The sequence below is a fragment of the Heterocephalus glaber genome, unplaced genomic scaffold, assembly GCF_053883595.1.
Source record: "Heterocephalus glaber isolate CG9 unplaced genomic scaffold, H.glaber_assembly_v1.0 deba00001662, whole genome shotgun sequence".
Taxonomy (NCBI): domain Eukaryota; kingdom Metazoa; phylum Chordata; class Mammalia; order Rodentia; family Bathyergidae; genus Heterocephalus; species Heterocephalus glaber.
In genome coordinates, this window is record NW_028258403.1 from 1,080,862 (window position 1) to 1,105,000 (window position 24,139).

At 32.9% G+C, this 24,139-nt stretch overlaps 2 protein-coding genes across 2 annotated transcripts; both read left to right on the forward strand.

Annotated features, from left to right (window-relative positions):
* The first annotated feature begins 684 nt into the window (after nt 1-684).
* Nucleotides 685-2,591, forward strand: LOC101707558 (olfactory receptor 4K3-like). Its single transcript, XM_004865116.4, has 2 exons — nt 685-1,588; nt 2,518-2,591. The coding sequence occupies exons 1-2, from the start codon at nt 688-690 to the stop codon at nt 2,589-2,591; spliced, it is 975 nt and encodes a 324-aa protein (XP_004865173.2). The 5' UTR covers nt 685-687.
* A 15,355-nt stretch (nt 2,592-17,946) lies between these two features.
* Nucleotides 17,947-18,909, forward strand: LOC101707922 (olfactory receptor 4K14). The gene has a single exon (XM_004865117.3). It carries the CDS (start codon nt 17,950-17,952, stop codon nt 18,907-18,909), a length of 960 nt encoding a protein of 319 aa, XP_004865174.1. The 5' UTR covers nt 17,947-17,949.
* The last annotated feature ends 5,230 nt before the right edge of the window (nt 18,910-24,139 follow it).

The window sequence follows — 24,139 nt, forward strand, 5'->3', positions numbered from 1 at the left end:
TCCATATCTCCTGTGTTTACCTGAAACTGCAAAGAGTACGAAGTCTTTATGTAGTATATTTTTCCAGTAAATATATATCCATGAGAAAACTTAACATATAAACTAAGAAACAAATTAACAATACTAAATTTACAAGAGAACAACTTTAACAACATATTGTAATAAAAATTAAGTGAATATGATGTCTCTATCTTGAAGGACTGAAGACAAATGCAAATATTTACAGAGTAAATTTAATTACTGGCACCTAAAACAGTAAAACCAAAGTTGTGTATAAATGGGACTATCGTATTTGAGCTAATTCTAGTTTTTTTGTGCAATGGTTGTTGTTGCCCCAATCTGATTCTTTTTCTAGAAGCAGTGGACAGAGGCTATGTTTCAAGTGTCAATCTAACTTAACCTTACCCCTTGAAGTACTATTTTCCTTACTCTCATTTTGTAAGATTGAATGCTCAGTAAACTGCTTGCAAAGCAATCTCACCTTAGTCTCTGCTTCTTTGAAAAATAAATCTTGGACTTTTAATTTCTATTTTGGGTATAATATCATATGTGCTTGAAAAGATTTCTCATCACAATAATTTTATTTCTTGATGTAGATGCTAATTTCTAAAAATTATCTACCCTTTCTCATTCTAATGACTGGCAATCTATCATATCTAGATTATTTCAGAGGATATACTGAATAAAATGGATGGAGGAAATCAATCTATAGTATCAGAATTTGTGCTCCTGGGGCTTTGCCACTCATGGAACATTCAAGTCTTATTCTTTATGATATTTTTGATGCTTTACCTGGTTATCGTACCTGGAAATATTGTCATAGTGACCTTAATCATCACTGACCCTCATCTGCATTCACCCATGTACTTCTTGTTAGCCAACTTGTCCTTCGTTGATATGTGGCTTTCCTCAATCACTACTCCTAAAATGATCACGGACTTTCTCAGGGCAAACAAGACCATTTCCTTTGAAGGATGTATGTCCCAGGTCTTCTTCTCTCAATTCATTGCAGCACTTGAAATGGTTCTTCTGGTGGTAATGGCCTATGACCGCTATGTGGCCATTTGCAAACCACTGCACTACTCCACCATCATGAGCCTACGCAGGTGCATTGGGCTGGTGGTGACTGCATGGACAGCTGGCTTTGTGCATGCCATGAGTCAAGTGGTTTTGATTGCAAAGCTTCCTTTCTGTGGCCCCAAGGAAATAGACAGCTTCTTCTGCGACAGACCACTGGTAGTCAAGTTATCCTGCACGAATCCTTATAATTTGGAAATTTTCATGAATGTTAATTGTGGCTTTGTGGCCCTAACTTCCTTTGTTCTGTTGCTGATATCCTATACACATATTCTTATCACTGTTTGCAAAAGCTCTCAAACTGGTACAAACAAGGCATTGTCCACCTGCACTGCCCACATCACAGTTGTTGTGCTCTTCTTTGGGCCCTGCATCTTCCTGTATGTGTGGCCACTCAGCCTCACCTGGATGGACAAGTTTCTTGCAGTGTTTTACTCTGTCATTACTCCTCTCCTAAATCCAGCCATTTATACACTGAGAAATAATGAAATGAAAAATGCTATCAAGAGATTCAGAATTTGCTGTGCACATTCCATGTGAAAAGTTTTATGCCTAGAAGCCTAGCAGTCCTTAACAGGTAATTACCTAACCGGTCTTCTTATGCCTTCAACTTTGTTAAATGACATCTGTATTTATTTTATTAAAAACATACATTTATTCCCCTGGAGACCATCTTAATGAATCTTTCATAAAATTTTCCTCTAAACTTTAATTGAAAAAAAGTGTTTATGCACCTTTGGAACTTTCCTTCATATTTTCACTTATGTTTTGTTTCTTAAAAATGTAATCATTTTTTTTTCCTCAACCTAACATTTTACATGAGTACTAATAGAAAAAAAGTAAAGAAAGAAACAAAGAGGGGATGAAACCAAAGTGATAAATTACACAATGAATAACAGTCCTTATTACTTTTGCTTGGTTTTCACTTAATAAAAAATAAAGTCTATTTGAAGGTAATGTTTTTATAAAATGATTTTAACTGCATCAAAAGAACCATCCTGTGCCTACTTTAAAAGAGCCAAAGTGTATTTCATTGTAAATAATAGTACCAAAAATAAAGTTGTTTATATTTTTAAAATATCACTTAATCAGGAAGATATACCTATTTAAATATATTCATTCTTAAAAACATGTGAAACAAAATACAATACAATTACCTGGAAAAATAGGCAAAAAAATTGTAAGTGAACATTTCAGCATTCTTCTCAATGTTTAATAAATGACATAGTAAAAAATTAATGAGACTATTTGATGTGAAGAACATCATGAACCAATTGAAAGTAACTGAATTGTAGAACACTTTAATCAAAAACATCAATGATGATATTAATCATTTTCAAGGACAAATAGAACATATCAAAGTAGGACTATATTCTGGGTCATAAAAAGAATCTTGATAAAGTTGAAAATATGTAATTCACAGAGAAATTTGTACATACATATTCATAAAAGCCTTATTTCTAATAGCCAAAATACGACAACAAGATGATGTCCCTTATCAGTTGAATCAATAACGACATTATGGTATATAAATAAAATGGAATTTCATTCAGCAATAAAAAAAATGTGTTCTTCATAAACAGAACATGATAAATATAGGGGAAAGGTATAATGAATGATAGATATCAGTCAGAAAAGAGTACTTAATACTTGATACTATTTATATAAATGTACATTTCATATTTGCAGAAAATGTGAACTAATAAATAGTTATAGGGTGCAAATAATGGTTGAGAGGAAGGGTACATGAGAAACTAGAAGAGGACTTTTAATAAGGAGCAACAAATCTTTGGGGGCTGAGACAAAATACATGTCCCACCAGCTTCTGTTGGCTTTCATGATTGTATACATATGTAAGTCAAAACTATTCAAATTAAACATTTGAAATATGGGCAGTTTAATGTATATCAATTGTAAAATGAAAAAGTTGCTTGAAAAAGTAAACGGTCACAATATTTTTTTTATTCATTATGTTTATTGGTACATTATAGATATACAATATGATGACATTCATCATTGAGAATTTGTACCTTTACAAGATATATCTTGGTTCTTATTTTTTTCCCCATTCCCCTAAACTTCTTCCACCCCTTCAGCACTCCCTATTTAAAAAAAATGTGTTTCTGTTTTTTCCTTTTCTATTATTTATTTCCTTTCCCTTCCCCAACCCATCCAACTTCCCCTTTCCCCTTAGGCCTTACCTTCTGATTTCATATTGTATATTATACATTTTGACCTTATTTACACTTTCAGTTTCTCACACAAGAGAAACTATTTGGTATTTACATGTGTGTCCTATTTATTTCACTTAAGAGTATGGCCTCAATGTGCATCCATTTAGCTACAAATATCTCTAGTTTCTCATTCTTTATGGCTGAGTAGTACTTTATTCATTAAATGATTTTAAACTTAAATCTATATTAAATAAAAGCTTAGGATATTAATAAGTTGACATCTGGTGCATAAGAGTCAAGACATTATGTAATTATAGATGATACTGAAAAAAATTACTCAGCTAACAAAGAATAGCACCCTGTTTTGACAACTCTGAAATGTATTTGAGTCCACCATTGATGCCAGATTTTATTTGTGGTCATGTATTACATTTTGAAACTGAAATTAAACCTTAACTAAATCTGATTATGTAGCTTGAGTTACAGGTCAAGAACTAAAAAAAAAAAAAAAAACTCATTACTATGTATAAGTTAAATGAATAATAATTTACAACTTTACTAATTTTTAATGGTGGGTTGATTTATTTGATTTTTTTCTATCTTGCATGGTCTGATTTACAGAGTATGTAATATTTGATATCATTCTTACAAAACTAGTAGCCAAGAGATGTGTAAGGTAAATTGTTTTTGTGATTCTTAGTCTGTCAAGTTGTAGGATAGGTAATTTCATTCGGAGGAACACAAGTCAGCCTGAGAGAAAGTGCTTCCACCGATACCGTGTACCCAATACGGATGTCATCTCACACAAGAAGACTAAAATAGAATTTGATCTAAGAGGAAATTTGTGTTTAATAAGCCAGTTCACTTCCCTGATTCTCACAAGATAATCATTAAAATATTTCTGTGTCTGTTTCACAAAAACCCACTATGCCTGAAAATAGAGGCTTGTTTTAGCTTCTGAAACTTTCAGCAACTAATTCATGGGTATTCACCAATGCTATTCCTGTGGCCTGGTTAGGAATCATGCAAACACCACAAAAAGGCCCTGCCACTGAGTTTTTCTCACTCTGCTTTAGGGGAATACATTTTTTTTGTTTTAGGTTTTTTTTGTTGTTGTTGTTGTTGTTTTTTGGTATCGGGGATCGACCTCTCATTCTTGCGCTTGTGAGGTAGGCAACGAAACCACTGAGCTAAATCCCCGGCCCTACAGTTTTGTTTATTTTTATTGGTCCTATATATAATCCATCTTGGTTCTTATTTTTTTCCCCATTCCCCTGCCCTCCCTTCAACCCCTCCATCCCTCCCTATCTACAAAGACTTTGTTTCCATTTTTTCTTTTTCTCATATTAATTCCATTCCCTTCTTTCTTTTCCCACTTCCCCTTCCTCTTTGCCCTTTTTCTTCCTATTTCACATTATCTATTATACCTTTTAGTCCTTATTTACACTTTCAGTTTCTCATACTAGAGAAACTATTCTGTAGTTGGAAGCTGCTCAGAGAGAGTAGCCATCAAATAACTGTAATCAAGGGGGCAGGGATTTAGTTCAGTGGTTCTGTTGCCTGACTCCCAAGAGCAAGTACCCAAGTTCAGTCCCCAGTACCAAAAAGAAAAAAGAAGAACTGTAATCCTACAACCACTGTGGAAATCAGGATTACAGTTCTTTGATGGCTACTCTCTCTGAGCAGCTTCCAACTACCATTGTTTATATGGTGCCCTCTCACTTAAGAGAATAGTATTTTTCAAATCAGAGAAAGCATTGTATGTAAAAGATGATGCTTATTATAGAAGTATAAACAAAAATTGACTCCATATCTAATGTGAAGTAATATAAAATATAAATATTACAGAAATATAATTAAAATCCACAATTTAAGAGCAAAAGAAGACATTGTGAGCTATTGTCCCTGTGTATCTCAGCCAGCGTATAACATCTCATGGACTCTGTCATATTTTGAAAGCTCAAGTTTCTCTCTGTAAAATACAAATATTAAGAATCTTACAGATTTTTAGGGCTATTGTTATTTCTAAAAGGAACAATCACATATATAAGAGAGGATGAAATATGTTTCAATGTATGTATTTTAAACCTTCTCAAGAAGCAACTAAATTTGTGTCTTTTCCCTTAGAGTTCAATGTCTTTATTTCCAGACCCCACTTTTTAAGAAACTTCTGAGTTAAAGGTTAGGATTCTAAAGGTGTTTTAATGGCACTTGTTCTTTATTACCTCTTTTAATCTGTCTTAAAATATTAAGAATCTCTGCTGGAAGGACAGAGTAAAAATTACAAGACAGGCTCTAAAAATTCTTAGACTATTAGAAAGTGAGCTTTGTATGGAATATTTTCTTTGCATGTATATCCTATAGCATTGTAAATTATGTGTATGTGAGTTTAAAGAAATGTCAGTAGTTGGCATTTTTTTAAAAAATTTTATCTTCTATATTTGTTTTGGAGATAGTCCTTGGTTGCATAGTAAATATTTTTCTTTAAATTTTAAAACTCTACTGCTTTAATATTAAACAATAAATAGAAAAAGGAAATAACTAATATTTATTAAACATTTGCTGAAAACAGAGTTTAAGTGCTTTCTTTGAATTTCTGATTTATCTTTACAACACATATATTACACTGAGTGATCTCTATTTTTACAGATGAAGAAATGGAAATATAAAATTTGTCTAGATTAATGTCACAAGGCTAACATTTAGTGGAATAAGATTTCAAAACATATGAAAAAATAAAATTCTATGGCTAATCTAATTCTCCTACATATAAAATTAGTAATTGCATATAAAATCTTATAAAATACAAAAAATTTAAAAGCTGGTTAAAAACAAAATGGTTTCTTATTGGTAAATTGTTCTCAAAGAAAATATATAAAGCTTTCAGCAATTTCCTTTTTAAGACACAAAGTCCTAAATTTCTATTATGTAGTTGTCTTCATTGTCACTTATTTCAAAAGATGTATAACTAGTTGTTGAAAATTTACTTTGAAATATTTGTTGAAAAGAAGTTAAATTTCAAGGTGCAAGTAAAAATTTTCAAGTTTTGGAGGAAAATGAATCTATTATATCAGGATTTTTTAAAAAAAATTAGGTAGATTTCTCTACTACTGAAAATATGTTCATTTATAATTTAACATTATTATCATACATATTTCTTTCCATAGCAAAAAAAAGGATTTTTTCTTTCATCTTTAATGTATACTTCTGAGTTTCCAGTATAGGAGAAGGAGAAATTGCTCTTCACAATGAAGCAATGGTTTTCATTGTCCACCTACTTTCCTTGGCAGCAGCCTGGTAATGTGAAAAATAAAGGAAGATAAGACACATACAAAATAAAATAATGTCACAGAAGAGGACAAAGTGGGAAAGAAAAAGGCTAATTCTCTTTCTTCCATCCAGCTTGAAAAGACTTCTCAATTTATTTAGGAAATAAATATAAACAATATTATTATATTTAAAGGTAAGTAATAACCAGTTATTACTGAAATTTTAACTTCACACAACACTAACAAAGATATATTTTAATTACTTATATGAATAGTTTATAATGATTTTAAGAAAGATGGATAAATGATAGGTAGGGATAGAGACATACATTCATACTTGTGTTTACATATTTGCATACACAGAACAGGTTTCTTTTTGATCAGAAAATGACAATACTTCAAACCTCAAGATTTCTGAGGACTCATTCATATAACTGAAGTAAACATTTTCCATGTTTAAGCTTGGGATATTAGTTAATATTTAGAATTCATGAAGTCAAAGTGAGTTAGAGTTGCCTTCTCCTGGGTTAATCTGCTTCTTAAATGATACTCCATTGATTTTTTTTCTCAATGATTCAGTTTACTAAATAAATTCCAACAAAATATTAGCAGATCACACTTAATAGAAAATTAAAAGGATTATTCAACATGATCTAAGGAAATTTATTACAGGAATGAAAGTGAATACAGCATACACAAATCTGCAAGTGGGATACACAAATATATATATATAAATGTTATCAAAATTAATAAATATCAGGGAAGTATAAGTCAAAACCACAGTCAAATTTTATTCTGTGTCTGTTGGAATGGCCATTATCAAAAGGTCAAAAGATAACAAATAATAGTAAGATTGTGGAAAAAAAAGGAATCCTGTAAAAGCATTGATAAGAATGTAAATTGATAATTGCAGTATGTAAAATAGATTGAAAGCTTCTCACAAAAACTTAATTAGAGGACAATATGATCCAGCAGTAATCATATCTGGCTATACACCTAAAAGGAAATGAAGTCAATATCTCAAAAAATAGCTGTACACTCATATTCAGTACAACACTAGTCATAATGATCAATAATCTAAGTGTCCATGGAAAGATGAGTTGATAAAATGTAATATTTATTGTAAAACAAGTGGGATAGATAGATAATAGGTAGATGATAAGTAGATAGATGTCATTGTTCTTATAAGTTAAACCATTGTAAATTTCACATACAATAAAATTATGCAGTGATCTCAACGTGTTTTAAAATATTTAACAGACAAAATAATATTACTGCTTCCTCCTTTAAAAATGAAACTTGCAGCTGTATTACAAGAGGAATACCATACTAAAGCTTTTCTTTTAAAACTACATTTATTTTTAACTGATATATAAATATATCAAAGTTGTACATATTAGTGAATTATCATGTAATATATCAATACATGTATATTTTTTTAGATATTCAAATCAAGTTAAACATTTATCTTCTTAAGCATTTACAATTTATGGAGAAAACTTTAAGTATTTTTATTCTGTTTTTTCGTAACTAATTCTAGTTTCTTTATACCTAGATTTTGCAGAATTTTATCAGGGAGGTTAAGTTTTATGACTTTTTTTCAGCATTTAAATATTCCATCTAATCTCTTCTAGTCTGCAAAATTTCTATCCAGAAATTTGCCCATACTCTGATGCAGTATGAAGAAAATCACTATTTCCTTGCTGTTTAAAAAATCTTTCGTGGAGGAAGTCCTTGTAGGTGAGGCCCTTGGCGTCGGTGAAGAGCTGCTGTGTCGTGAGCCTGTCCTTGGGAACCTAGCAGGTGCCACCACACTGCTGATCAGGGATGAACAATTAAAACTGAATCAAGCTGAAGATGGGGAATCATTTTTTAAGAATGAGAATTTGAATGCCAGCCATTTTTCTGTGAACTCCAGAGAGAGGTCCCGGGTTTCTGGGAACCCACCCATTCAGCTCAGGCCCACAGCAGTGATCCACTTAGCAGTGCAGGTGCTTGCAGAACCCCCCATTCCCATCCCCCTCCAACCTCTTGGCTGTACCACTACCTGCCTTCACACTACAAAGACACAGAGGACACCAGACCACCAGACAACTGTACTGGATAAGTTGGAGGGATCATCACCTCCCATCGGAACCTGGACTATCTTCAGGAGAAGGGCAGCTGGAACCTGAAGTAGAGCCTTGAAGAGTTCAACCCCACAGGAGGACAGGGAGCTCAACTTGGGACTTGCAGCCAGAAATCTGCCTGAATTGCATGGGTCTGCAACTGGCTTGCTGAGACTCATTGACTTACATCTGCACACTGCTGGCCACTTTGTCTATTGTGACGGCAGAGACATACCCTGAAGGAGGTGCTTCATTTTCATTTTTATTTTTTATTTCCAAAATTAGTATTATTGGTTTTTTTCTCTTATTTTACATTTTTTTCCTACTCTTTGCAAATTTTTGTTTTTCTCTTCTTTTTTTCCTTTCTTCTTTCTTTTCTCTTTCCATTTGCTTTCTCTCACACTCACTCTCTTGATGTCACACAATGTTCCTCATCTCACTTTTTGTTCTGGCCCTAATTCAGATTTTGTCTTTTTCTTTTCTTCTCTTTTTTCTTCTCTCACCCTTGTCCTCTGGCGCCACTGCTAACTTTCCCCTATGCTTCTATCTATCCCTCCCTCCCCAACTCCTTCTAACTCCCCATCCCAAAGCATAAAGTTGCTGTACTGAAGAGTTTATTCACTATAAACATATGGTGGGTTGGTCCTCAAATTTTATTTAATTCACACAGTAGAAAGTGATAGATTAAGAACTACCATAAAATGTCATTTTCTAAGATGTACTTGATGCTATGGTGTTGCAGATTGTATCACTTGGGCTAAGGTGTTGTGATTGATCTAGTCAGTGGTCCTTCCTAGCATAATGAAAATGAGCCGCAGAGTCATTAGAGATTCAAAATTTAAAGACTAGCTATATCTGGAAGACACATCTGAGAAGCAATCATTCCCTAAGGGTTCTAATTAAAAACAACAAAGATACTTACAATAAGCAATTTCAAAGTATCAACCCAGGAATTAAACCAAGGACAGTACCAAAAACCAAAATTTGAAGACATTTAAACAAGGCACAAACTCAGACTTCCACCCAACCAAGGGTAAACTCTGAGGAAAACGAGGTGGAAAAGTCTGATAATCAACCACCTGCACACCCTGAACTGATGGCACAGGAAGTAACAAAACAGATGAATGAGGCTCTAGAAAAATTCAAAGCAGAAAAAATCTCCCAGATAACAACAGAGATGGTGATCAGAGTGAAAGACATGATTAGAGGCTCTAAAACAGAAATAAAAGAACTCAAAACTGAAAACTACAGCACTCTGAAAAAAGAGATAGAAGAGGGTATAAGAAAATGGAAAAATGTCTCTTGATCCTGGGTAAGAAGAACCAATATAGTGAAAATGGCCACACTTCTAAAACTAATATATAGATTTGATGCAATCCCAGTTGAAATTCCAACAATATATTTCACAGCACTAGAGAAAACCATCCAAAAATTCATTTGGAACCAGAAGAGACCTAGAATAGCAAAATCAATTCTAGGCAACAGAAACATGGCAGGGGGTATCACAATCCCCAACTTAAAACTATAGTACAAAGCTACTGTGATAAAAACAGCATGGTACAAGCAAAAGAACAAACCTGAGGATCAGTGGAATGGATTAGAGGATTCAGAAACAACTCCAGACATACTCAACCACCTCTTCTTTGACAAAAGAGCCAACCACCCTCATTGGAGGAAAGATAGCCTATTGAATAAATGATGTTGGAAAAACTGGATAGTAACCTGCCAAAGATTAAAACTAGACCCATACCTATCATCATACACTAAACTAAAATTGAAGTGGATTAAAGGTCTAAATATCAAAACAGAAACACTAAACTTGCTGGAAGATAGGTAGACCTCTTGAAGACATCGGCATAGGGAAAGACTTTATAAACAAAACCTCAGTAGCATGGGAACTAGCATAAAGAATCAACAACTGGAATCTCATCTTATTATAAAGCTTCTGCACTGCAAAAGAAACCACCAACAGAGCTATGAAACAACCTACAATGTGGGAAAAAGTTTTTAGCAGCTGTACCTCAGACAAAGGACTACTATCTAGAATATATAAAGAACTGAAAAAAATCAGACCCCCCCCAAATTCAAAGACCCAATTCAAATATGATCATCTGAAATGAACAGACATCTCTCAGGCAAAGAAAGAAAAGCAGCAATAAAAATATGAAAAAATGTTCAACATCACTGGTCATTTGAGAGATGCAGATGAAAACAACTCTGAGATTCCACCTCACCCCAGAAAGAATGCCTGCTATCAAGAAATCAACCAATAACAAGTGCTGGTGAGGGTGTGGGGAGAAAGGAACCCTTCTCCATTGCTGGTGGGAGTGCAGGCTGGTGCAGGCACTGTGGAAATCAGTATGGAGATACCTCAAAGAACTAGGGCTAGAGGTCCTATTTGACCCAGCTATTCCCCTGCTGGGTATCTTCCCAAAAGAATTAAAAAAATCATACCTCAGTGATATATGTGCACCCATGTTTACAGCGGCACAGTTCACAATAGCTAAAGCTTGGAAATAGCCAAATTACCTGGAAACTGGATAAAGGAGATGTGCTTTTTTTTATAAAATGGAGTATTACTCAGCTATAAAGTATGAGAAACTAGAGTCATTTATAGCTAAATGGATGCATATTGATGCCACACTCTTAAGTGAAATAAATAGGACACACATGTATAAATACCAAATAATTTCTCTAGTATGAGAAATTTAAAGTGTAAATAAGGGTTAAAATTATTAAAATGAATAATTGATAATTTGACAGAGAAAGAAAACTCCAAAGAGGTATGGGTGATGGGAGGGGAAAGGGAAAGGAAAGAAGGGAAAGAAAATTTATGAGAAAAGAAAAAAAATGGAAATGAAGTTTATGTAAATAGGAAAGGGTGGAGGCAGTGAAGGGCACACAGATAATAGGGAAAAAATAAGAACTAAGATACGTCATGTACAGGTACAAGCACCCAATGACAATGTAAACGTATTGTATACCTAAAATGTACCAATGAAAGAACTTAAGAATAAAAAAAAGAATGAGAATTTGAAGAATAAAAAAAAAATCCTTTGTCTTTAGTTTTTTTGTGTGTGATTTGATTACAAGTATCATAATGTCAGTCTTTTGATTCATTTTATTTTGTGTCTCTTGGGCATCTTGGACCTGTATTTCTATTTACTTCCATGAGGTTGGGAAGTTTTCAGCCATTACATCTATGAACAATTTTTTCTATCACTTTCTTTCTACTGCAACTATGATCATTCATGTATTATTATTCATGTGATGGCATCCTGTAAGTTCTGTAAAATATCTGAGTTTGCTGTTCTTCTGTTTACTTTATACTTTACACTTTATAATTAGCATTATTTTCTGATGACCTATCTTCAAATTAATAGATCTGTATTCAAATCCATCTAGTGTGCTGTTGAACTCCTCCCTTTATTGAATTTTTCAGTTGAGTTATATTCATCAGCTTTATATTTTCTATCATTTTGAAATACTCAGTTTGTTCATGCACTGCTTTCCTGAACTCAATAATCATCCTTATGACAACTCTCATTCTGAGTTAAATAAATCAAATATCTCCATTTTATTAAGGCCAGTTTCTAGAGATATAACTTTTTCTTCCCTTTGAAACATCTTTTTTCTGTTTCTTTATTTTACTTTTATCCATGTTGTTTTTGTACCTTATAACACAATTGCTTTTCTAAATCTTGTCAGACTAACCATATGTATTGAACAAACCTAAAAAATTACTCCAGCCACAGATTTTGAATATGTCTTAAAATTTTAAGATTCCCAAAATATTGTAAGTTTTCATACTCTATGCTACAGGGTTAGAGTACTTCAAATCCTATCATAAATACTTCAAAATTTTAAAGAAATTTCAGTTAGTCAAAACCATCATGGAGGCCGGGATTTAGCTCAGTGGCATCATGCCTGTCTTGCAAGCACAAGGTCCTGATTTCGATCCCCAGTACAAAAAAAAAACATGGTTATTGAAAAAAAAGAAGAAAATAATCTCGTATATTAAATAGTGAAGGCAAGCAATCTGAACAAAAGAACTATAAGAAATGTTTCATATCACCTTAATTAATGGTAATAATTGAAAACTAAGTCTGTTTACGAAAATCAAATTATCACACAATACATTATTAACAAATTGTAAATCTCTCAGGTATTATTTCCTTATGCTCTTTGGAGAGAAAATGAAGAAATATTCCCATTTCATAGAACAAATCAAATATTTGTGAACTTGAATGTATTAGTCAGTTTTCCCCATTGCTGGGACCAAGTGTCAAAGCCCACAACTTGAGAAGGACAGGTTTATTTGTATCAAGTTTTCAGAGAAATTCATCCATGGTAAACTGATCCCAGGACAGAAACATGGAGACAGGTGTTGCTGAGCAAAGTTGCTCAGTTCATATTGGCCAGAAAGTAAATCAGGAGAACACAGCCAGGAAAGAAGTAAATCAGTGAACAAATACAGATCCCAAGTTCACGCTTTCATGACCCACCTAGAAGTGTTCCTTACTAAGCTTCTCAGCAGCTCCCTGGTCAATCAAGTTGACAAGCTCGCCCTACTCCTTGTCAATCTGACAGCAAACACATCTCCTTAAGCCATACTCAATCTCCAAATAAACATGTTAATAACTCTGCTTAACATTATACAACTATCTTGCATAAATGAAAATTAATAATCTCTCCCAGAATCTCAAAAGTTCCAGCCTTGTTCAAAAGTCCAAATGAAGTCTCCTCTGAGACTCAAGGCAGCACATTAAAAACCACAGGAATTTAAGGTAGAGTCTGTTCCTTTATCCCCAGGTATGAATTGTAAAAGTTCTTGAAAACATGGGGAAAGTATCCAGTAAAACACATAACTCCCATTACAGCTGTCATTTCCAGCACCAGGACACAGAGACTTTAATTTTAGATGGAGCCAAATTACTATAGCAATCCTTTTTGAAAAAAATTAAATTTGTAATTTGAAAGTTTTGTAATTTGTATCAATGGTCCAGAAATACATCCACATAATACATTCAACTAATTTATGGCAAAAAAGCAAAGCAAATATGTACTTTACATATAGGCATCTTATTATATGACAATAGTACCCAAATAAGATTTCTTTAAAAAATCAGAGGTCAAAATAAATGTATTTTAAACTATCATAAATGTCCCACTTTAAAAAAAATCTAAATATCTTGATGGTTTGACATCCAGCATGTAACTGTCAGGTTGTCAAGTAGTAACAGACAATATCAAACATGTCCACTGACTAAGAGTACTTGTTTATTTATACAATGTAGAAATACCTCCCACTTTCTGTCTACATCAGGATGCTTGATGGGTGGCATATGTCACATGGGCTTATGATTTCTCTTACAACTGGAATTAAACTTTAATTGAATCTAATTATTTATATCAAATTATAGATCAAGTTTGAAGATGGACGTTTTTGTTACTTATAAGAATAATTTTTCAGCTTCAGAAATTTTTAACACTTAGCTGATTTATATGAGGTTTCTCTTGTTTTCCTTCTGTTTCCCAATGTATGCAAAAATTGATATCTCTTCTATTAGAGAAGCTCCAGACAGAATGTTCGAGTTAAAAACAGTCCATGATTCCTTTTCTGTCCAGAATATACAGAACATAGAACAGAAAATTTTTGCCCAAGGGATCACTTCAGGTGATGAATATATATCTGGCTGAAGAATAGCACTTCCACAGACACTGTCTCCACCCAACAATGGATATCATCTCGAGTACACATCAGAAGAGCAGGCTAAAAGAAAATCTGACTTTAGAGAAAATTTGTATTTAGTAAGTCATCTTGTGTTCTCTGTGACTCTCTTCAAGATTTAGATTTTTTCTGTGTGCCTGTTTCACACATACCCATTAACCTTGCAGTTAAGAATTGCTGGTTCCACTTCTTATATTTTCACGAACCACTACACAGACTTTCCCTCCTGTGCTATTCATATTTTCATATGTATAATTTTTTAACAACAGTTCATACACCATAATGTACTGCCTCAGAGACACCCCAAGTTCCAGTTATCCTTGTGAAAATGATCTGACTCATTTAATTAAAATTATTTTTATATCAGAGAAAGCATCACATGCTCAGATAACTTTTCACATAGAAATAAAAGTGAAAAGGATTAATCAATGAAGTCAAAATGATATTACTACATAAAGAGAATTAAAACTCATAATCTGAGTAAAAAGGAAGAAAAAATGAAGCACTGGGAAAAATTTGGAATTTCTTCGAGTTCTTCACCCCATGTATATTTTAGTAAATCTATTAAATTCTCCAAGGATAAGATACTTCCTGTATAATATAAATATTGATATAGACTTTTAAGGTTATTAATATAGAAAAGAATCTTTCTGGAAGAATATTACAGCTAGAATAGGCTCAAAATTTATTACATTTTATTTATTTTTAAACACTATAATTGTATATATTTATGGGGTACAATATGATGTGGTGGTATATGTGTAATATGGAAATGATTAAATTAAACATGTCTATCATCTCATTTACTTTTTATTTGTGATGACACATTGGAAATTGTACTTTTAGCAAATTTTAAATATATAATACATTTTAATTTATATCATTATAAATTGTGCCACAGATCAAAATACCTGATTCCTCCTGACTAACTGAAACTGCACCAGTTGACAAGTTTCTCCTTAGCCCCAAAGCCTCTCATAACCACCATTCTACTCTCTGCTTATATGAGTTTAATATTTTTAGATTTCACATTTCAGGAAGATCATACAATATTTATATCCTTGTCCCTGACCGACGGACCTTGAGTGGATTATGTTGCTATATTTTATACCTTTTTAAAAGGCAGTACAATTTGTCTACTTTCCCTGAGTTCTCAATTTCATCAAACATAGAACTATCATTTACCCTGTTTACAGAAATTTTCTCTGAAGCAAAAGTAAGAATTCCATGCTTTAAAAATGTCTTATCACCTCTTGTTGGACCTCTTAAAATATTAATAACTGCTCCTATGCCAAACATAAGTGAAAAATTAAAAAATTAAGTCCCTGGAAAGCAAGGTACATGTCTGATATGTCCCTTGAATTTGTACATCGTATAGGTTTGCTCAGTGTGTGTTAATTTAGAGAAAATTTAAGTAGTAGGTATTTTAAAGAAATGTTATTGTTATATTTTGATGACAAAGTGCTTGGATATACATGAATATATTTGTCAAAAATTCCAGAAAAATATACTCTAAGGTTTACCTTAACAGTTATTAATAGTAGATGTATCAAACTGATTATGTCTTTTGCTTTTTTAAAAAAAAATACTTTTACTGATGGAAAGACCTGATAAACCCTTATTTTTTCCTATTTCTTTTTTATTTTTATTAGTACATTTGCAGTACATAATGATGACATTAATCATTAATAGGGAGTACATGTATGAAACATGTTATGTGTTTTTTCATTCATCTTCACAGCACATCATCACACTCATTAGACTGAGTGTCCTATTTTCAGAAACAGAACTATATTAATATCAAAGTTACAGGCTCAACAAGTAATAGACTAAGATTTCAGAGCAAATGTAACTAATTTTAAAGCTTGTAATAATTCCACTAATAATTTGAAATTTGGAATTAATGTCCAGTAATATAATTACAATGATTATAAGTACTACTAATGTCAAAAATTGATAAAATTATGATTTCTTAATGGTAGTTTGTTTCCTATAAAACTATATGTTCATTTTCTAACAAATTATTCTCAAAGACAATTCCAATTGTGTTGTTATTATCTTCTATCTCACTTATTCCAGAAGGTATAGAAACAAATGTTGAAAAGTTTGTCTTGATAAGAAATTAAGTTTCAAGACAAGGGTCAGATTTTTCAGTGTCTTGGGGCTAAAAATCTATCAGGTATAATATCAAGATATTAATTTTGAAGTTATGGAATTAATAGAAGACTTATTTGTGATTTGAGACTATTATCATATATTTCTCATTTTCCACAGCAAATGTGCACTTTACCTAATTACATTAGGAAAATTTCTTTCTATCCTTAATCTATGCTTTGGAGTTCATGATGCAACAATGGTTTTCACTGTTCATTTACTCTCCTTCCTAACACCTTGGAGATTTCAAATATAGAAGGAGAACAGAATTTTTTTTTTAAAATGAAACAATGCCAGTGGAGAAATTAATAAAGGGTGAGAGAAATAAACAATAAAAATATTTCCAATCTGCAGCTTGGAAATAATTCTTAATTTATTAGGGACCAATATAAGCAAAATCATTGTTCTATTTGGATGGAAAAAATTAGTCACCACAGAGGTTTTAACTGCTTATAGTTTCAATATTAATAGTCAAAGATGTACTCCCTACACGTTTATAACTTGTTCTTATGTTAGATAATGCATACAAATACATAGATCAAATACATAAATGATAAATGATAGATAAACTTCACATCTCTGATGGTTTATAAATGATAAGACTTCAACACTTTGAGATTTTCAGTTATCTTTTTATATAATTGATAAATATTTTCTGTTGATAAGCTTGAGTAAAACTGACTTTCCATTTAGAATTTATGAACTCTGAATCTATGTCTAAGTTGACTTTAGCCCTGCAAAATTGTCTGCTTAGTTTACTAAATGATTTCCATTTAATTGTAGATTTTAATTAATTATAATGTATGTACTTGGTTTTGTATCCAAATCATCATGTCAGATATCCATATTATATGACTTATGTAGTTTTTCTCTCAATATTATGCAAATATATATTTTAGAATAATAAGCTAAAATTAATTTTATGATATTTTAAAGAAGAAGTACAATGAAAAGGGAAAGTAGCATTGCCATTTTTTTAAGATTTCAATGTCACTTTGCCTGCGTTCTGAAGTAAAGGTCCTGAATATTTGTTATTTGGTATAATAATTGTTGCTGATGTCCCACTTAGATCCTGTTTGACTGGACTCTTTGGCAAGCTAATTTCCAGGCAATATTTCAAACATTTTTTAGCTTTTTCCCTTGCTCTTCTACTTTCCTCACTTCCCTGCTGATAAGGAAAACTTGTTAATAAATTATTTGCATAACAATCCCATCTCATTCTCTGCTCTTAAAAAGCCATTCACAATTAGTTTTTGAGCGTAATACTATGTATATTTACTCAGACTTCTTTTTTCAATTATACATATCAATTTCAGACCTAGTCACTAAGTTTCACCAAATTCCCAAAATAAAATCAAATTCCCTTCCTCATTTCACTAATTGCTAATCTATCCTTCTCTGTAGGTTGTTTCAGAGGACACATAGCACTGAACAAAATGGATGAAGGAAATCAGTCTATAGTATCAGAATTTGTGCTTCTGGGGCTTTGCCACTCATGGAATATTCAGGTCTTGCTCTTTATGATATTTTTTATGCTTTATGTGATCATTGTATCTGGAAATATTTTCATCATGATCTTAATCATCACTGACCCCCATCTGCTTTCCCCCATGTACTTCTTATTGACCAATCTGTCATTTGTTGATATGTGGCTTTCCTCAGTTACCACTCCTAAGATGATCACAGACTTTCTCAGGAAGGAAAAGACCATTTCCTTTGGAGGTTGCATGTGCCAGATCCTCTTTGTGCATTTTGTTGGAGGGGGTGAGATGGTCCTGCTGGTGGTAATGGCCTATGACCGCTATGTGGCCATCTGCAAACCATTGCACTATTCTACTATAATGAGCCTACAAAGGTGCATTGGGTTGGTGGCAACTGCCTGGATCATTGGCTTTGTGCATGCCATGAGCCAACTTGTTGTAATTATACAGCTGCCATTCTGTGGCCCCAGGGTAATAGACAGCTTCTTCTGTGATATACCTCTGGTACTCAAGCTGGCCTGCATAGATTCTTCTAACTTGGAAATATTAATGAACAGTGACAGTGGGGTTCTGGCTATGACCTGCTTTATTCTGTTGCTGATATCCTACACATATATTCTTCTCACTGTCAGCCAAACTTCTAAAACTGGTGCATCCAAGGCTCTTTCTACCTGCACTGCCCACATCATAGTGGTGGTACTCTTCTTTGGCCCCTGTATCTTCATCTATGTGTGGCCACTCAGCATTACCTGGGTGGACAAATTCCTTGCTGTGTTTTACTCTGTTATTACTCCTCTCCTAAATCCAGCCATTTATACATTGAGAAACAAAGAAATCAAAAATGCTATGAAGAGATTCCAAAGCTATTACATGGATTCTAGACTTAATATCTCTTACTTTAAAGCCTCAATGTGAACAGAAGTTGAAAATATAATGACCTTGTAAAATAGGTTAAGGATTTATTTATGTTTGGTTTATGTAAACACGTTATTCCTGGGTTCCAGGTGCAGAAATAAGATGATATAAAAAGGTAATTTGAACATTTCCTAAGAAACTAATAGAACACCTTGAAATATTTCCCTAGAATCCAAACACTACTGATCCTTCTGTATAAGAATATTATTCATTTAGATTCTCTGTTCATTTAACTATGTGAAGTAAAATTATGTAATTCATTCTGCAAAGCCATATGTCCATTCTTCTGGATAGCATTTTAATGAAATTTTCTAAATGTTCTCTCAACACCACTGGAACAATTTGCATCTGAAACACTGACATTTATTCCTCTAAACTTCAGTTATCTGTCAAAGAGCAAAATTTTTTTTGCCTTGATCCTATCTTCCTACCCAAATACTAACAGGGAAAAAAATGAAGAAAGTATTAAGTATGAGTGTTAAAACATATAAAGAACAATGGTCTAAGTTACTGTCATTTGATGTTCATTAACTCAGTAAAAATAAATAAGTAAATAAATAACTAAAACTAATAAACTTTGATTATATTTCCCTGAGTTATTAATCATAAAGAATATTTATGGTTTTAATTCTTAATCATTTTGGTAAGTGTACTGAAATGTAATATCCCTGAGAGAGCAACCATGTTGTACCTGGTTATTTCTAAAAACTTCAGTATATTAGGATAGTGGTTAATATTTAATAAACACACAATGAAATATTTTAATAATTAAGTAGTCACTTTTATTCAAATGTCTGTAATAGTTATTTCTCAAAATGTGTACAAATAAGATCTTTTGTCTATTTCAAAAATTTTTCTAAAAGTTAAATGGCAGAAATTATATTCTGTTTTTCTTTTTTCCAGAATGATAAATTATGTGGATAGAAATTTGCTTTTAAGAATCAGTGAAATAGGAAGAAAAGGTCTGAAGGGGAAGGGGAAGTGGGAGGGGCAGGGGAAAGGAAAGAAGGGCAAGGAAAAATATGAGAAAAGGAAAAAATGGAAACAAAGTCTCTGTAAATATGGATGGGTGGAGGAGTGGAAGGGAGGGCAGGGGAATGGGGAAAAAACAAACACATCATATAAAGGTACAAGTTCCCAATGATGAATATAACTGTATTGTATGTCTAAAATGTACCAATAAACTTAAAGAAAAAGAAAAGAAAAAAAAAGAAGCAGCAACAGAAATCTTAAAATGAAAAGATAATATTCATAGAACTAGAGAAAACAATCCAAAAATTCATTTGGAACCAGAAGAGACCTAGAATAGTAAAATAAATTTTAGGCAACAGAGACATGGCTGGCAGTATTACAATCCCCAACTTAAAACTATACTACAAAACTACTGTGATAAAAACATCACGATACTGGCAAAGAAACAGACCCAAGGATCAGTGGAATAGATTAGAAGATGCAGAAACAACTACAGATATGCTCAGCCACCTCATCTTTGACAAAGGAGCCAACTATCCTCATTGGAGGAAAGATGGCCTATTTAATAAATGGTGTTAGAAAAACTGGATAGCAACCTGCCAAAGATTAAAACTAGACCCATACCTATCACCATGCACTAAACTAAGATGAAAGTGGATTAAAGATTTAAATATTAAGATAGAAACACTAAATTTGCTGGAAGATAAGTTAGGTAGAATTCTTGAAGACATTGGTATAGGAAAAGATTTTATGGACAAAGACTCAGTGGTACGGGAACTAGCACAAAGAATCAACAACTGGGATCTTATTAAAAAGCTTCTGCACTGCAAGAGAAGCCACCAACAGAGCTAAGAGACAACCTATTATGTGGGAAAAAATTTTCAGCAATTTTACCTTAGACAAAGGACAACTATCTAGACTATATAAAGAACTGAAAAAAATCAGACCCCCCAAATTCAAAGACCCAATTCAAAAATGGGCATCTGAAATGAACAGACATTTCTCAGACAAAGAAGGAAAAGCAGTAAATAAATATATGAAAAAATGTTCAACATCACTGGTTATTTGAGAGATGCGGATGAAAACAACACTGAGATGCCACTTCACCCCAGAAAGATTGGCTGCTATTAAGAAATCATCCAATAACAAATGTTGGAGGGGGTGTGGGGAGAAAGGAACCCTTATCTGTTGTCGGTGGGAGTGCAGACTGGTACAACCACTGGGGAAATCAGTATGGAGATACCTCAAAGAACTAGGCATAGAGGTCCAATTCGACCTAGCTGTCCCCCTGCTGGGTATCTTCCCAAATTAAAAGAATCATACCACAGCAATATATGTGCACCCATGTTTATAGTGGCACAGTTCATACTAGCGAAAGCTTGGAAACAGCCCAAGAGCCCATCACCTGGAAACTGGATAAAGAAGATGTGGGGTTTTTTTATAAAATAGAGTACTACTCAGCCATAAAGAAAGAGAAACTAGAGATTGATAGCTAAATGGATGCATATTGAGGCCATCCTCTTAAGTGAAATAAATAGGACACACATGTGTAAATACTCAATAGTTTCTCTAGTGTGAGATACTGATAGTGTAATTAAGGATACTTATGGATGAAATTGCCTAACAACATATTTCTCAGATTGTGTTTCCATCGCGTGTCATATGACTGTATTGAAATTTAAATTAGGGAGAAGCTTGGCTTATGTGGAGCCTGCTAGCTAACTAGAGTTTTTTCCAGACCACTATTTGTTCACTGTTGGTTTTGGGGATCTTTCTGAAACAAATCACGTCCTCCGGTGTCTTGTTGGTGCTTGAGATGCTTTTTTAAGTTATATGGAAAAATGTTTAAGTGCTTTTCAGTTTTGTTTTGGTTGGGTTCTACTGTATTTGAATATTATTGTAGTTTTTTCCTTTGCATTGTTCTTCCTTGAATGGTTTTAATTTTTATATGTGTGTGTTTGATGATAAAGTTATTTTTAAACAATGAAAAGATAATACACATTAATTTTAACATCATAGCCAAGTACAAGAAAGGGCAGAATAAATAAAAAAGCAGTTATCACCGTTGAGTACCTATTTATGACATTACATTTTATGTACAACCTTGCTTTTAGCATTATCTCCAAGTTTTGAAGGGAAAGCAAGCCCTATAAATAGAAATTAAATTTTCTCAAGGTAACCCAGCTTTATTTTGCTTTACTTCAAGGGCTCAGAGATAAATTATATTTCTAAGAGTGTTCATTTATTATTTGACACTGAAAATTCAATAGAAAATTTGTATTTTACAAAGTATGTAAAAGAATAACTCATGCGGAGAATAAATATCAAAACATTTCTATTAATCTAACAAGTGAAAACTATTAAAAATGGCATGATTTGCAATATAGTCTTATCAAGCAATCTTTATTGTGAACAAAGGAAATGACCTAAGCACATGCCTGTACATAGATCATGTTACAGAATTAGCAGTTAACTACTTGGTTGGTTGTCTACCTTAGGTGCAGCTTCAATTCATTCCTAAGTGATATTCATTCAATCATTGCATTTTATCACTGTATGTTTTGAGTACTCAAATAAACTTGACATTTAAGTACTATTTGTATGGAGTTCATGAAAAATTTGAAGCAAGAGTATAAGAATAAAAAGAATATATTAAACTATAGTGTAATATGACTTATACTGGCAAAGTCCAATTTTAAATACTCTCAACTCTAACATTTTAGTCATTTTCTACCATATGATCCCAGTTTAATCAAAAGACAGATTCTCCTTAATTCTGTTTTCTATTAGAATCATATTCACAGGTACTAATTTAGAGGATTTGCAGATAGGCACATTCCCTATACAACACTCAAATCACCATAATCAATGTTAATTTTAATGAAAATATTGTTTTTTACTGTAGTGGAAACATAACTTCTTGAGAAACAAAAATATCCTACCCAACAGAGCCCAAAGCTGTGGGAATGGGAAGCAAAACTTTGTAAGTGGATAATTAGGCATAATAATAATAATAGCATTTCCCACTTCCTCATCTTCATTCTCAAACCCAGGAAATAAAGATCTCATCTCCTATGAGAACCCAGGAGACTTCTCTATGTTATCTAGCATTCTTTAAGACCAATTGTTTATGGGTTATCAACGTATGTAGTCAAACTAGTGAATTCATTGGTCATAGCTCCATTGCTTCACTTGTGCTGCTGTCAAATAAATTCCTTGGTCAGTAGTAATTATTTGACAGAATAGCATCATGGTGATAGAACATTCCTTAACACCATGGATGGTACTGCAAACTGAAGTGTTATGATAGGAAGAATATGACATCCAGAATATATATTCATTCCAGTGAAACAAAATTGTACTTCTTCCAAGTCTAAAGGAATCCAATACCTTCAACCTACCACTAAATGGCTAACTGATCTCCATAGAATATTGTCCCTTATTAGTGGCTTGGTACTAAAAAGGCTTATTAGTGTTGATAACCAGAAAGTACTTCCACTTGGTTTTGCAACACATTACTTCAAATTCTGGTCATTTTACATTGCTGACCACTGAGCAAGCTTGAAAAAGAAGCTAACCTGCAAATAACTTATGATTTAACCACCTTACTAATAAAGATTCCTCTTCAATTAATGACCTCCAGCAAGCTTTCAAACTGTCATCTGTTTTTTGATAATCTGTGCCCATTCTGAGAAATCTATGAACAGAATTCTTCATTATGTTTTTTGTCATCAGTCTTCCTATTCCCTTTATTCTAAACCCTGATCATTTAAATAAACTATAACCAAATATTCACAAATCAATATAGATCAATACACTTTTCAAGGCACACAAAGTGAATGAAAAAAATGTACTGTCAGGCAGGGGATTTAGCTCACTGTTTTAGCCGCCTGCTGTGCAAGCGCAAGGACCTCAATTCAATCCCCGGTACCAAAAAAAAAGAAAAAGAAAATATACTGTCTAACTTTTTTCTAGATGGAGAATTTCTCCTTATCACTGTCATATAGCACCATAACCAAAATATGATCATGCTATTACTTGGACATGTGCTTACTTAACTGGAACTTTAAACATACAGACCTTCACTTATAGTTACTGCTAACACATCATGCAAAACTACATGTGTATTCAAGTCAAGGCTTTTATTTTCAGTCTACTAGTTATAGGGAGCTCCCCACATAGTCATAGGTGTGCAATGAAGAAGAGAAGGTAATTTGACTGGAAGGCAATTTAAACGTAGAAACCTATTAGCTCATGC

Excerpts from the sequence above, each read along its gene's own strand:
- LOC101707922 (XM_004865117.3), top strand. The coding sequence starts at position 17,950 with ATGGATGAAGGAAATCAGTCTATAGTATCAGAATTTGTGCTTCTGGGG.
- LOC101707558 (XM_004865116.4), top strand. The coding sequence starts at position 688 with ATGGATGGAGGAAATCAATCTATAGTATCAGAATTTGTGCTCCTGGGG. Across the intron at positions 1,589-2,517 it reads GAAAAATGCTATCAAGAGAT|TATTCATAAAAGCCTTATTT; the intron begins TCAGAATTTGCT and ends TTTGTACATACA.